Genomic DNA, 16,548 nt, shown 5'->3' on the forward strand with positions numbered 1-16,548 from the left:
TTGTAACTTAATTTTTTCTTTGCATATTGTTAAAATCACCCGTAACTACCATCAGCAAAGGTCGATCAGGGTATCATTGAATGGCTGCCTTTCAAACACGTTCTCCATAAATAAAGAGAGAGAGAGAGAGAGAGAGAGAGAGAGAGAGAGAGAGAGAGAGAGAGAGAGAGAGAGAGAGAGAGAGAGAGAGAAGGATTAGTAATTTCCATTTAATTCCACTACCTTATTTGCTTATCCTTGACAGATACGCGTATTTCGTCTACAATGTGCAGAATTCTTCAGTGTCTAGTCGAGTATTAGTACAAGACACTGAAAAAGTCTGCACATTGTAGACGAAATACGCGTATCTGTCAAGGATAAGCAAATAAGGTAGTGGAATTAAATGGAAATTACAAATCCTTCTCTCTCTCTTTATACAAGTATTCCACTAAGACGCCCACATTCATCAGGATTCAAGTTCTCCATCCCAGGAGGTGTTCCGCAAGGAAGTCTCGTTTTGAACCTTCGCTTTACAGCATCTACACTTCTGACGTTCCGCCCCTCGGAAACGGATGATACCGCAATAACCGTCAAGGGTAGGATGCCTCACGAAATAACAAACAAGCTTCAACGATGCCTTGACACCTTTGCTGATTATGCCACCACAAACTCCAAAACACAAACAAACATGTTTCTCCATCGGCAATCACCCAAACTAAAACCGGCTCCCTCTTGTACTGTGATCGTGGATGGCTCAAGGGTTGAGTGGTCCGCCGAAGTAACCTATCTCGGGATGTTGTTTGACGAAAAGCTCCTATTCCACTCGCATGTGGAGAAAACCGTAATCAAGTGTTCCGCCTTGGTTAGGTGTATGTATCCGCTGATTTGCCGCAGATCCCGCCTCTCAAGGGGAACAAACTGGCTGTCTAGAAACAAATCATAGCACCTGGTGTGGGAATCATGTGCACATACTCACAGGAACAAAATCCAGGTCGCTCAGAATAGAGTGCTTAGGATGATCCTTGATCGTCCCTTTGACACAAGAATTTCAGATCTCCAAAGGCGAACGTTCCAAAATTAGATTTCAAAATTGTTGACATTAAGACTAGGAGTGTGAACATGCTTTGATATGCAATTTGTATATAGTAGGCTAGGTGTATGTAGTAGTTATAGGTTGATTGTAGTTGTAAAAAGTAGTCATAAGTATCCCACCAAAGTGGTCATACTCTAAACAGGCCTGATAGGGCTAGGAACTGTAAATAATAGTTAAAATTTCAAATGTAGTAAAGTTGAAAAGACGCATATGTGTCACTTGATAATTCATTCATGTAAACCAAACAATTACAAGAAAGAAAAAAATAAAGATCATTTAAAGATCCTAAACATCTAGGAAGTTGACGTCTCTCATAAGTGTACAGTCAGGAATCCTTATTGCCGGGGTAACGGGGGCGTGAATAAGGAACCGTGAAAAAGGATACCCACAGCATATGGGATTTTCACTAATTGGGGCTGTGGTGGATTATCTAATTTGTTACAATATATAGAGCTACTGTCTTCGACAAAATTGTTCTAATGAGATAGACCAACAAGCCTGTGTCATTGGATTCAGGTTTAATTGGGAACTACACCGCTAGGGACGCTTCACTTTTATGTTACTTATCACGGGTGCTATAATATATGGATCTTAGGTCCAACATAGAATATTTCGTGATCCTGGCCATATAGAAAGTTACTGTCTTCAGCAAAGTTGTTCAATTGACCAAGTTCTTTCGTATGGTTGCCATATTAGTTCAGAACTATCTCACTACGCAGCGCTAGTGTGCACATGAGTTTCCTATGTAAGCTGTATCTCAAAATCCTGGCCATATAGAAGGTTACTGTTTTGAGCAAAGTTGTTCAGGCAACCAAGTGCTTTCGGATGGTGGTCATATTATTTAAGAACTCTCTCACTACGTGGTGCTAGTGTGCACATGAACTTCTTTGATATTTTATTTCTGGAAAGCTTGTCCATATAAGATGTTGCTGTGCAATGCGAGGACACGAAACGGAATAGGGATGACGTGTAGAGAGGCTGTAAATCGATTTCCGGCGCCATTTTAAAATCCAAGATGGCGGGCATCGATTCAAGGAAAACTGTCAAATACCCTACAATATGTGAATTTTCGGAAAAGGGATGAGGTGTAGAGGCTGGAAATCGTTGCTAGATGTCATTTTGGAATCCACGATGGCGGCCATCAGTTCAAGAAAAACTGTCAAATACCCTACAATATGGGTATTTTCGGAAAGGGGATGACGTGTAGAGACCAGAAATCAATGCCAGATACCATTTTGTAATCCAAGATGGCAACAATCGGTTCGAGAAAAACTGTCACATACTCTTAGATATGAGTACTTTCGGAAAGGGAATGACGTGTAGGGGATGACGTAGGAGTTTTGCGCAGCCAAGAACATTAGCTTCAAGGCTTTGCTACTCCTTGATAACGCTCCGTTGCATCCGCCCACCATAAGCAATCCCACCATAATGCTTCTATACATGCCACCAACGATCACTTTTTTGATTCAACCCCTTGATCAACTAGAGATGAACTAGCCTAAGGCTAAAAACCTCTTTAATAAAGCTTTAAAAAAAACCCCTTGATCAAGGCATCATCAAAAATTTCAAGCTGAAGTATGTCAAGAGAAGCTACAGTTTTATTCTGGAAACAGCCGAAAATGATGGCCTTTCACTAGCGGATACACGAAAGAAGTTCAGCGTCAAGAATTGTTGCGACTGCTTGGATTTGGTTCTAAAGGACATAAAACAAAGCACGTTGGTACATTGCTTGAAGAAAATTCTTCCGTCGTATTTCGCAGATTCACAATGCAATGAAGACAACAACGAGGATTTGCAGATCATGTCCGAAATTTAACAAATTCACGAAAACTTTGGTGCGCCGGAGATAAGAAACACGGTGAAATCAACGATATCATAAGAGATGCACCGGCTACAGCAGATGAAATTGTTAGCGAACTGGACCCATCTACAATGAATATGGATTATATTTTCATCACACCACGGCAGAAATCGAGTTCAAAATAATCAACTCTCCGAGTTCGAAAGCTTCTGCAGATTGGACAGTAATGTCGAACAGAGTGCAAAAATGTCGAAACTTTGCCGTCTTGCTCAATGATACGTTATACACATTTTACAAATTATACACAAAATGCTTGGTAAGCATTATTCAGAAAAAAATAATGCAAGATGTTGAGCTCCAAAATACCCTTAAACATTAATTAGTTTAAATTCATCTTCTTAATGGATTGTCGCCAAACCTAACCAGTAAACGGTCCACGTTAACTGTGCTGAACTGATACGAGGCTGTCCATAGCCACTAATTGTCCCTTTGAAAGCCAATTGCCATTATTTTGGATCCTAAAATGGTGACAGACATCGATTTTGGGCCTATACACGTCATCCTCATTAATAGTTTACGTTAAAGCAAAAGCCGCCATCTTCAATTTCAAAATGGCGAGTAGCATCGATATCTGATCTCTATACGTCGTTCCCTATCCAAAAATACCTATTTTGTGGAATTTGACAGTTTTTCTTGAACCGATGGCCACCATCTTGGATTCCAAAATTTCGTCTTGCATCGACTCTCAGCCCCTTACCGAAAATACCCGCCATCTTGGATTTTAACATGACGTCTGGCATCGATTTTCAGCCTTTACACGTCGTCCCCTTTCCGGAAATATCCATATTATAGGATATTTGAAAGTTTTTCTTTAGCCGCTGACGTCTGGCATCGATTTCCGGACTCTACACGTCGTACCCTTCCCGGATATACCCATATTGTAGCGTTTTTCTTGAATCGATGACCGCCATCTTGGATTTTAAAATGGCGTCCGAAATCGATTTACTTAATAACATATTAAGGAAGTTCATGTGCACACTAGCGCCGTGTAGTGAGAGATTTCTTAAATAATATGACCTTCATCCGAAAGGACTTGGTCACCTGAACAACTTTGCTCAAGACAGCAACGTTCTATATGGCCAGGTTCTCGAGATACAGTTTATATAGGAAGTTCACATGCACACTAGTGCTGCGTAGTGAGAGAGTTCTGAACTAATATGGCAACCATCCGAAAGCACTTGGTCGCCTGAACAACTTTGCTGAAGACAGTAACCTTCTATATGGCCAGGATTTTGAGATACAGCTTATATAGGAAACTCATGTGCACACTAGCGCTGCGTAGTGAGATAGTTCTGAACTAATATGGCAACCATCCGAAAGGACTTGGTTCTTTGAACAATTTTGCTCAAGACAGTAACTTTCTATATGGCCAGGATCACGAAATATTCTAACTTGGGTCCAACGTTCCATATATTATAACGCCCGTCATAAGTAACATAAAAGTGAAGCGCCTCTAGCGGCGTAGTTCCCAATTAAACCTGAATCCAATGACACAGGCTTGTTGGTCTATCTCATTACAACAACTTTGTCGAAGACAGTATAGCTCTATATATTGTAACAAATAAGATAATCCACCACAGCCCCTATTAGTGAAAATTCCATAAGCTGTGTGTATCCTTATTCGCGGATAGCCCGGCAATAAGGATCCGGCAATAAGGGATACCGGCAATAAGGAATCCGGCAATAAGGATTCCTGACTGTATGTGATGTCAGTCCGCAAGGAAATCAATCAGGATATCGATTAGGATGTCATCCAGTATTAACTAGTAATTATTGATGATGTATTGGTTTTTTTCAGCGTTTATTAGTTATAATTGACAAAAGATCTTTAAAAGTCATCCCAAATCAAAATACAACAGAGTCAAATTCAGCGTGATCCATTCAAATCCAAGAAAGTTCGGGTGGTTAACTTTCTCACAGATAGGCATAAGGGTAGGCAGCGGCAGCGTTGTACGTGGCAGGAGCGATGTACGACGATTGCGACGAGTAGGCGGTGGGAACGTATCCGGTCGAGTACACGGTCGCAGCAGGCTGAACGTAGTTGCTACCGTATGCGGCGTATGCAGTGGATGGGTAGAAGAACTGTGGTCTTGGCCCAGCAAGGGCAGCGGCAATCAGGGCCAGAACAACGATGACCTTTGTGGTGTTGATGCGTTTGAATGTTGTTAGATTATTTGGGCGGGAAAAGGGAAAAGTTATGCAAGACTTACGTATTTGAACATTTTGGTTGAGGTTTGTTGGCTTGGACGAAGCTGCTTCTGAGTTGAATTGCGTCGGTTTACTGATGCTGATGGTTCACTCCAGACCCGCTTTTATATTCCTTTCGCAAATTGTCACAGGACAATGAACATCCACCCTGGATCAAGGCAAATATCACTCCTCTCGTGTGTGTGGGATTACATTAACCAAAGCGTGTTTGGTTAGTTTGTTGTTGTTGATTCAAGCGTGTCCAGTTGAATTTCTCTGAGCAGTAAGAGGATAAACTGGAAGGAGGGGTTCAGTTCCAGCTCCGTTGATCAGTAGGTTGGGCCATAAGCAAGCAGTAAATTAGCTGCTGATTGCATCACTTGATTGTTAATTTTTATTGCATGTTAATCTTTTAAAATTCACTGGCAATGGTGTAAAGAAAGATTCAACGTTCCTAATTGCAGACGCTATTGACAATTACGATTTAAATATAAATCACTAACAATATGAAAATACATGGTGTTGGCATTGGTGCCAAGGGAGCCAGGCCCCCTCCAGAATTATTTAGCCCCCCCCCCCAGAATTCTTGGTGTTTTTTTTTATTCACCGGTATTTTGTCAAGCTTGTCAAGTTCAGTGTTACTATTTAACAGTGATTAATAAAATTCCACCACAAACGAATATTTTATTAAAGTCCTATATGTTGACTACTTTTATTATGTTTGTGACTAGAAGATTTTTTTTTTGAGAAATTATATCATATCGATTATTAATTCATGGCATAAAAAGACGTCTTCAGGCTCTACAAATTGACCATGAGCCCAGGGATTTTTCATTAACCTCTGGAAACTTTGTAAAATTTTAAAGACTTCTAAGAAGTTTAGGGAACACAATAGAAATTGAGGAAACTTGGATTCTGGGAACTTCATAGACCTTCAGAAAAAAATCGTAGCAACAAGGAACTTGGAAAAGTTCTGAAAACTGCGTATAAATAGAACATTGATTTATATTTGAGGAGCTTCGTTAAGGGAACATTATTTTATTTTAGGGAAGCTTATTATTGATCGGTAAGCTCTAAATAATTTCTGGGCACTTTTTTGAAGCCTCATTACGTACAAATTCAAGAAATTTCGTTCGTGGGACTTCGTGGAAAATCAACGAGAAACGTAGAAGTACAGCAAACTTTGTAGAAGTTTTGTGAATTTCGTAGCATTTTGAAGAGCTTCGCAAAAGTTCATCTAAGTGTAAGGACTTATGAAAAAGTTTAGGTAATTTTGTAGAAGATTATTAATTAATTATTATTAAAAATAGTTCAATAAACTTCTAAGAATTTCAGCGAACCTCGCTTCAGCTTAGGGATCTTCATTACCGTTTTTCAGAGATCTTACTTCAAAAAAGCTCCATGAACTTCTTGGAGATTTTGGAAACTTCGTTAAATTTTAAGGAACTTTCTAGATGTTCATGAATATTTGTACATGTTTTAGGTATCTAGGGTCTTAGTGCAAAGAAGTTCAGAGATCTTCGTAGAATTACGAAAGATGGAAAATTATGGAATTTGGAATCAATTCAGGGAACTTCGTAGAAGTTGAGGAAATTTTGTAAAATTTAACGGAGTTTTTTTAGATATTCAGGAAACTTTTCATAAGTTACAGGATATTCTTTGAGACATACACCCTTCCTAGACAGTAGGAAATATTCATAAGATCTCCATATAGACGACAATATTAGTAACGTTCTCAAGATATTTTTCCAAGACTCCAGGATGATCAAGTTCTGAGGATCTCTAACTGTTTAAAAATTCAAGTATTCTTTCAAGACTGTAGGTTGTTCAAGAAGTTTTTCAACTAATTAAATCTTATGGAATCTTGAATGATGAATTATTTATTTATTTATCGTCATATTTGTACATGCTCTATAGGGAAGACCCTTGCCTTGGTGATTTAGCTATATTGTCAAGAATTAGCACTTCAGCAGCTGAATGCAGACTTGCTCAAACTTCTCAAACTCTCTGGAGGTTTTAAAATTCTCTTGTCCTGCGAATTTAGCCAGCCCTCCCAAGTAACAATTTGTGTTTTATTTCCAACAAAGAGATGGAAATTCCTACATATACCTAATATAAGTTTGAGATGCTTAAATTTAAGTGATCCGGACGCTATGTGATTTCATTACATAAAGCATAAACAAACGATCGTTGCTAGTTCAAATTAGTAAGCTTTTAAGGCTCCCCCAATCGTCATTGTTTAACCTTTAAAATAATAGTAAACCTTAATGTCATATAACACTGGTCACAGAAAACTAAAATAAAGATTTAATAATAATAATAATAATGGTCACAGAAAAAATGTACCCAAAACAATTTGATTGAATAGCATCTTCTCGAGTTTTTACTTAACCGTAGTTTAGCAAAATAAACAAAATGCCACTATATTTCTACGCTAGAGAATTTGTTTTTAAGATCTCTAGATGGTGGGTAAAACAGGTTCACAAAATTGAAATAATGTTGAACCATGGAGAGAAATAACAGCATAGAATCATCAATCAGTGCCAATAGCAGTGTTCGAAAAATCACTGTCAGCTTTGGGTCATTGAGTCTCCGTGAGAGAATAAAATTGCGTAAATCATCCAGCTCTAAACCATCCCGCAGAACTCAATTGGTAGCACGTTTATGCATTTTGCGTCCACTGAAGCAAATATAATAGCAATAACTTCAACAACCCTTTGGATGGACACCAGAAAAAAACAACAAACGGTTCTTTTCAGGGTCACCTTTTGAAAAACAAAAGGCCCTCAAGCATCAGAAAATTTGGCGCTTTCTGCGTTGTTTGATTTTTTTTTTCTCGGACCAGATATTTGTGGCATCGCGAGTGATAATGTTTCAAGGTGCGTGAAAGAGCTTGGCACTATCGGTGTTGATGTTGGTTCACTTGCAACTATTTTTGCAAAAAATAAAAAAATAATTAAGTTTTTTCGAAAGAAATTGATTCGAAAGTGTACCAAAAGTGCTTCTGAACGTGTTTCGCAGTTGGATGGTGAAATTCGCGGTTGTTTTCAGTGAAAATTCCGTATCACAAATTTTCTCACCGAGTTCCCTTTTTTTTGCCGTTCGACGACATCGGGAATGCGCTCCCGGATATATTGATTTGGTGAGTACGTTCCAGTTGAGGATTGTTCTTGTACTTTTCTCGATTGCATTTTTGAGGGGACGTGTCTGCTTTTGTGGGCAGTGCGTTTGATGGTCGGTTTGGTAGTATCCTTTAAATATAATGTCTCATGTCCAAATAACCTCGATTTTCGGTCTATTGATTCAATACTTCAGTATTATATTTTCAAAACATACAATTATGCATTATGTCATTTCATGGCACATAAAACAAAAAAGTCTGTGTATAGGACCCAATAATCTAGGTTATTTGTATTTTGTAAAACATCTTTATTTTTTATTATATTTTTCATTCTACTACATATTTTATATACATTATATATTACATGATTATATATAAATTCATAATAATGTAAATTACAATAAATACTGGGAGGGGAGGGAGCATCAGGGCATAATTGAAGTTGTAACTGGATAATGGAGTGGAGTGCCAACCGGAGTCTAGGAAGGAATGTGTACTGTCATTTTAGATAGTTACATTTCACTCCAACAGTTGCAATGAATTTGACGCGCTCTTCTTTAACAAACCATCCCGTGGAAAGCTTAACATGTATTGCGAATTTCATTATTCATTTTGTTGGATCACATTGTTGGAAGGAGATTCTCTTATTCCCGCGGGTTTCGCGTAAGTGCCTCTGCTTACGGGCCCGTCCAACCCTTTTTGGCCCTTCATACAGCAGTATGTTGAATTCAGAATGATGACGGAATTTGATCTTGCTGTTGAGTGGAGCCGCATGCAGGGCAAGACCCAAGCTAGGATGGTGGCTACTTACAAACATTCATACATACATACCTTTTGAAAAACAAATGGCCCTTTTCAGGGCCACCATTTCATAAACGGAGAGAGTGAAGTTAATAGATTATCGATGAATTAAAAGAACTAAAGGCTCAACATATTTGTTAAGTCCACTAACATCAAGCTTCCATTCGGGCCCCTAGGCACAGAATCTACTACTTTTTTGCTTTTATTGACTCCATACTATAAACATACCAAATATATGCGGTAATTAGCCAGGAAACAGCAAAATTCCAAACGATACAAAACTGTGTCGCCCACGTAGCTGTGTCTTGTTATCTATTATGTGTGAAAATCGTAGTCGAAAAGAAAACAGTTTATAATTGTCCTGACATTTTTGACACGCTACAGTTAAGTTTGTTTTGATTTGTAGTAGGAACCGATAAAATTTTCAAATGTACTGAACTGTACTGAACTCTGAACTAAATAATTTACCATAAAATAGGTCTTATTCATCTGAGCAACTATGCCCAAGCCGGGAAGTCATATGTTAAGATGTTAAGTTAAGGCGCTTGTTGTTGTGTAAATTCTGAACTAAACTATTTACCGTAGGATAGGTCTTGACCATCTGAATAACTTTGCCGAAGACGGACACCTTCTATCTAGTCTAGATGTTAAGATAAATCGTTAGTTTAGGCCAAATAAGTTTTTTAAGACATCCCATAAACATTGAGAATCGCTGCACTAGAGCCATGGCAGCTCGAAGGATGAAAGTTATTTTTCATGAACGATAATTTTTTTGTTCTCGATCATCCGATGTTTGAATGAAGCTCAATGACAGTTGTGAAATTGGAACTAGCTATCTTTGTCAAATATAAACACTTTCGATCATCAAGCTAATTTAATAAGCTATCTGCTGTTAAGTTTAGCCCAGCGATTTAAATGCGGTCTAATAGCGAATTCGTTAATTTTCCAGTTCCAACCTGGATAAAAATTTGGGTTGCTTGTTTTCGTCTATTTGATCGTTTGTTTTTAAAATCTACCTCTGAAGAAAAGTTCCGTTTCACACGATAAAAAACGAATTCGCTATAAGTGTACCGCTTTGCTATAGGTACCGCTATATTATGAGTAGAGCATGGTCAGAATGTTGCATTCATGCGCCATGAAAACCAGATCTATAAAATATATGGCAGAATGGGTGAACGAACCTATTTATCAACAATAAACAGTGTAGGTGCCGGGAACAAGTTTGCAATCAAAATAGTGAACGAGTAGTGCTTCTCTTAATCCAAGCAAGCAAGCCTCAAAAGTTTCAAGTGCAAGGTCATTTTTGTCTTCCCCCGTTCGCGCGCTTGCTGCGATCGTGGACTTAGTAAACGATCTGCTCAACTTATGCTTTTTTCGGTTTTCTTCGAGCGAAAATCGAAGCAAGCGACGAACGCAGCAGTGGGTGAAGCACGCGTGCTCTGGGTGTTGAATATGTATGTGCATAGAAAGATCCGCTGGAGCGGAGTGGAGTGAGCGAACGCCGTGAAATGGAGCAAAAGGATTGAGCTGCTGCGATAAGTGATTTTTGCACGTACGTTCGGTGAATTGCAAACACAAGTCGTGCGGCGACGTTGGAATTGACTCGACTCTAATTGAAAATGTGGTCGGAAGCCGAGATCTACTGACAGACGACGAACGAACGGGTGGTTCTTTTTTGTTGTTGGGAGGTTTCTTATCTCTCCTCTGCTTGTCATCCTGCAGGAACTGGTTAGGCAGTGCACTGCGGAGCCCGACAGGATTGGTGATGCGTGAAATAAGATGCAGAACCGGCTGGTAGAAGGTCAGCGCAATTAGAAACGAACCGATATGTCCAGCAGACGGGGATGCCAAACAAAGAAACTGATTTTTTTTGTTACGGATAATGTAGGTTCTTTATTTTCGAGTTTTGTCTATGTGTGTAGAGAATGTGGTTGTGTTAGTTGTCGTGAAATTGTGGCTTTTACTGTTCTGCTTCGGATTGAATTTTACTCATTTATTTCACAATGTTTTATCGTTAAATTATTTAAAATCTAGTACAGTACGATATAAATTTTATACACAGTCATTTAACTAGCTTTGTTGCTCTAAAGTTCAATAGATTATCATCGATTTGCATTTTTTTTCTTCGTAAAGTTCCCCCTATACATCCTGTTCTCTAAATTAATGTTCTTAAATTGAATACAATAAAAAACCTCCTCTTCCACTGCTGACAGTTTGACACAGTTGATTAGTTGAATTGTATAAGTTTGATTTAATGTGTTCTGACAGTTTTCCATCACCCTACGGAAATCCAAGCCTACTAATCAAGTTAAAATGGTTGATTCACCGCCTCCCTGTTTAAAAATAATCAGTCACATAATAAACGTTGCAGCTTAACGTAGTGTATAAATTCGATTTATTGTTATTGATTTACGACCAATCTGGAATCATTGTTAACACGCCTACGATGTTACACATCCACCATTATGTGGCAGGCCCGATTTGGCTTGGCATACGTGGGGTGTTTGTTTGCTGATGGTAATTAACTGATTTTTAATAATGACCTCTGGAAGTCACCAGCAGTAATTGGTCATTATGATGGCCCAAAAGTCTGCGGTGTTTAATAGAGGGTGGTATTTTAATAACCTATATTTACCTACCTGTTAACGATGTGAGAGCCGATAAACATGAAGAATATTTAACTTTTCGAGTATAGGTGGGTGATGGATGTATAAATTTATGCACGCAGGCATGCTCCGACTAGTGGCTGCTCGATTTTACATAAAGCCTATGAAATAATAACGATTTTTATGGTTTTGCTCTGAATTGTGTGATGTTGTTTTTTTTTGCCACTGTTTTGTTGAAAAATTATGTAAGTATTGGTAGCTTCCAACACTTGTTGAACATTGGCTCTGGTTTAGCACCTCGTAGTAATAAATGGCACATTAATTTCCACCTGGCTGAAGGGTTTTCGATCGAGTGTTTGTGGTTCGGTGTTCAGACTCATGTCATTTATACCCAGTTAATTGGATCACGGACAATCCATTTACAATTAAAAATGAAGGTTGCCATTGTTTCAGCTTGAAATCTCCGGTGTATATTTTGCTTTGCATCCAGGAACGGTGTCTGAATTTTTAAGTGAGCAGTGTTAACTCAAAGAACGGTGTAGGAGTACTTCAGGGCCTCAGATAACCTAGTCAGTAGCCAGAGGTGCAGGTTTTGATTTCCGGTTCGGTCGTGGAAACCTTTCGGGATGGAAATTTTCTCGACTTCCTTCTCCGTAGGCATGCATTGGTTGGTCTAAAAAGTTCTCAATTAATGACTGTGAAAGTGCATTTAGAACACTAAGTTGAGAGCCTGCAAAACACTCGAAAAAGAAGCTCGTAAAAAGCATAGATGAAGATGAGGAAGATACTCAGATGATCATCAAACAAACAGAATATACTTCATATGAAAATGTTGATGAACCAGTACAGAAATCCGATCACAATCCTGAAACAAATTGAATTAGCTTTATCCTCGTTTGAAATTGGAATCGCGAAATAAAAATCAGGTTTGAGGCACTTTGCTGCCTTCTACTGTTCTCATCAAATATTTAGCTTTGCTCATCAAGTGAACCGATCCTTTTACGGTTTGATATTAAGCAAAGAGAAGCATGAAAGAGGGCATTTTTTGTCATCGTCACGCGAACGGACGATGACAGCTGCCATAAAGGATACACACAAAAAAAAATCTAAAACACGAATGACGTCGCAGTGCACTGGTCCCGAATCGCAGTATGCATTCGTCCTTCGCAATTTGAAAACCACTATTCACAATATTGATGCAATTTTGTTTTTATTTTTTTATTGCATGGTTGCTGTGATTGCTTAGGCTGTGAGCTAATTGCGCGAAATCAGTGCCTACTGCCTGCGAGGAAGACGTACACTAAAGTAGAACTAGCGCGACTGATGGTGGTGGAGGGAAATTGTGAAACTTTCAGGATCGCTCCCATCAAACCGCACCATCACCCGTTTGGGGTGCATGCGAGATTCTGTGTGCATCCGCAACGATGATAAATTGCATTTTTCGTTCAGCAATGACGCGTGCATATAGCGACCGACTACAACAGTGCAGTGCGGCGCTGCAGAAGCGTGTGATGCATTGGAATATAAATTAAATTGGATGATGATGTACGTATGTACGGTTCCACCAGCACCCGCAGTCTCTGCGTGCTAGTTTTTCACTTTCCAGTTTCACATTTTGCACCAACACACACTGGCATACATAATTGGAAAGATGGGAAAACCGGTTGCAGTGTTGGGTGAGGAATGGTGAAAAACTGAGCTTTTTTTCCTCAATATATTCTACCACTGCCAACAGCCAGCTAACGATAACGCGCAATGAGAGGATCTCAGCAGGCCAATAAAAAAAAAAGTTGGAGTGTTTGAAACAGTATGTAGAGGTAGCGTAGGGCTGCAGCAAAAGGGACGCTCGATAAAAGGAAAAAGCGCATTTCATTCTGTTTGGTGCCCCGAGATATTGTATTCGTTTGTTTATTATTTATATTATTCCGATGCATTTTTTTGGTCCTTAAAATGATGCAATAATTCTATCGAATATGTACCAAAGCGCGAGTATAACGAGAGGAACATGATCCAGAAATCCTGTTCCGTTTATTCCATCGCCGGTTTTTGCGCTTTCGAAGGATGATTTATACATTTGGTTCGTTTTTATTAATAGCACCAGCAGCTTTATTACACTTGCATTGACAAAAATGGTAGTAAAGCGCAGGAGGCCATTGTTTATGTGGGGTCCACAATTTTTGTTTTGCTTGATGTCACTAAGAGAACGCATCCCAGTAAGCCGTTCGGTTCGTGCTAAATGTTTACTGTTTGTACATATTGATTTTTTGTTCTTTGGACAACTTAATTTGACAGCTAACGCGACTCGAAGTGTTTGCAAAGTGGAAAATGGATTGTAATTTAATTATATGACCCAAAACCATGAACGCTGTAGTTGATGATACATTTAATTGAAACTTTTTTGGTCATTCAATTATCCTGTCCTGTACATCTTTCAGCAATAAGTTGTTATTTGCGAGAAATTGAGGATGAAAGAATAAAGTGTCATGCTCGTTGTATCGAGGAATACCTGTACTGCCTCGAATCGTATATCAATGTCATATGGAAAAAAGTAGGCATTAAGAAAATGGCAGTCGAAGTAACGAATTGTAATTTCCATGTAACTGTTTGAATAAATCCTAACAAATTTATTGATATCTTTTTTGAGTTGTAATCAGTTGCAATTAAGCTTACCGAAACATATGGTAATTCAAAAAACAGAACTGTGACACGACTTCTGGGCGATACGATTACTTTGTTTGATGGGATAAACTGACTTGATGTTGTTTTCACATTTTTTTACGATCAAAGTCCGTAGTTTTATCACATAATATAAAAGTAGATGCCAATTGATTGTTATGTAAAAATTGGCAAAAATCCATACAAACAGTGTTCGTATTTTTTATTACAGTAACTTTAACGATTTTGGGTCATTCGTGACTTGTCTGGGGGTGAGATTTGAACTCGTGACTTTGGCCTGAGAGGTATGAATGTTAATCACGCCAGGGTCACCCCCTGTTCGAAAAATCATTAATAGAGTCTCTCTAAGAGAATAAACTCGCGTGTGAATGAGATTCTCATGCTTTTCACGCGCTTTTACTGACAACGCCAACAACTCATTCCAGCTTAAAACTCATCAAAACCACTCAAACGTCAATTGATAGCATGCTTATGCATGTATTAGTTGTCCAGTCACTAATGAAAAAAATAACAGTAATAACAATGAATTACGTCAAAATATAGAGCAATGCATTTATGAAGCTGAAAGCTTAACAGTGATTTTTGCGCAGTTGAGTTGAGATTTAAGTTTTTAAGTTTGTCCGAACACTGCATATGGAACTGATATGCGATTCCATTAAATCTTCAATTTCTCATTTTAACTTAAAAAAAAAACTGCTATGACTTTTCAAATTGTTGCTCAAAATATTTTATAATTAGAGCTTCAATACAAAGCAATCTCTTGCTATTTATGTCGCAAATCTTCCCTCATGGGGCTTACATTTGAACACTGAACCACAACTGCACCCTCAAAACCTAATCATGCACATGCTTTAACACAAATAGATTCGTCAAAGATTCACTGCAACAATCTTTACCTACACGAACAAGCGCTTACATTTATCAAAACTTCTCCTTCAAAGCACATTTCGACCGAAAACACATATCCTAGGAAGAGAGAGAGAGAGAGAACAAAAGTAGCCACGCTTCATTCGCACAAATCGATTGCAACCTTAAAAACAAACTCATTTCCCGGATTAAATCTATTTTCGTACATTGATTTCCTCTTCACTGGTATTTCAAACATATTTTTCTATTCCACCTTCTGCTGACCGTTTCATTCAACTTTACCTATGTGTACCTGTGTAGGGTAAGAAAAATTCGTGTTACCTAACCTCACCTTAACGACTAACCGGTATGTTCCTGTGAATGTTTCTGTGTCCTCTGTGTCGCAGTAAGCCAAGTGAACTGCTTTTTCGACTGCCCGTTTGACAACAAACATAAAAAGCGCAAAATTGTGGTCTACTTCGTTTGCTGAGCACACCGCACCGGGCGCCTGCTTTGATCGTTTCTCGTCGCAATGAATTTCAATGCAACAGTAAAACCAAAATGCTTCTTGTCTGATTTGTGAGCATGTGGTGGTGCATGTGGGCGTCTGTATGTGTGAGTGTACGTGACGTCAATTTCCTTTCGACGTGCGATTTCTCCCCGGTAGTCTTTTGATTGAAATTCTATTTTTTATTGGCTGCTTCCCTCCCGCTTCTGAGTCCTATCCGCTTTCTATGGTTAAAATTTTAATTTCACCACCGTCGATAGCAGTAAGGAGCCCAGGGCAGTCAGTAGTCGAAGGAAGAGGAAAGCGCTAGTATCCGGTCCGGCAGCACCGGAATTGATCCCATGGGGCTGCAGTGGGTGGGTGATGAATTCTTTCACCTCGGTCCAATCGCTAAGGCCGGCGGCGTTTCGTGCTGCCACCCGGATGAGGTACCGGGTATCCGGCGTCAGATGCACCAGCAAGTACGTGACACCATCCTCGACGTCAAAGTCACGTCGATGGGCTCGCTCCCAGTTGCGGTGCTTGGCAAACTCTTCAGTTGGAATGAGCTCGAAGCGATAGCCAATAATGGTCGAGTGGTCCGGATCGACGTCATGTGACTTCGTGGCGCCGACGTCAATGTCCAGTGTGTCGGAATTGACGCCGCGCAGTTGGAACTGTGGGAAACGCAAATTGTTACGGAACTGACTTATAATTACCAGGAAGGGACAGAGTGACTTACCCTGCTGGGTGGGTCTGGTTTGGTGCCTTCTCTGAGTTGAATTTCCCGCGATATTGTACCGAGCTCATTTTTGGCTTCACACTTGTACTTGCCGAAAACGGTGCTATTTTTTATTACAATCTGTGGGAGGAGTTTTAAATGAAAGGAGA

General features: G+C 39.3%; 1 protein-coding gene across 2 annotated transcripts in view; it reads right to left on the reverse strand.

Annotated features, from left to right (window-relative positions):
* Positions 1 to 11,000: 11,000 nt before the first annotated feature.
* The window catches only part of LOC135717493 (neural cell adhesion molecule 1-like), a 35,636-nt gene continuing 30,088 nt past the window's right edge, over positions 11,001 to 16,548 (reverse strand). For both annotated transcript variants that reach the window (XM_065239595.1, XM_065239596.1), the window contains 2 exons: positions 16,400 to 16,519; positions 11,001 to 16,334 (listed from right to left, as the gene is read on the reverse strand). In XM_065239595.1, coding sequence (XP_065095667.1) covers positions 15,909 to 16,334; positions 16,400 to 16,519 — 546 coding nt within the window. In that variant the 3' untranslated portion in view covers positions 11,001 to 15,908. The remainder of the gene's footprint in view (positions 16,335 to 16,399; positions 16,520 to 16,548) is intronic.

This window comes from Ochlerotatus camptorhynchus, unplaced genomic scaffold (assembly GCF_037179485.1).
Source record: "Ochlerotatus camptorhynchus isolate MF236.1 unplaced genomic scaffold, CSIRO-AGI_Acam_v1.1 ptg000057l, whole genome shotgun sequence".
NCBI classification, from domain to species: Eukaryota; Metazoa; Arthropoda; class Insecta; order Diptera; family Culicidae; genus Ochlerotatus; species Ochlerotatus camptorhynchus.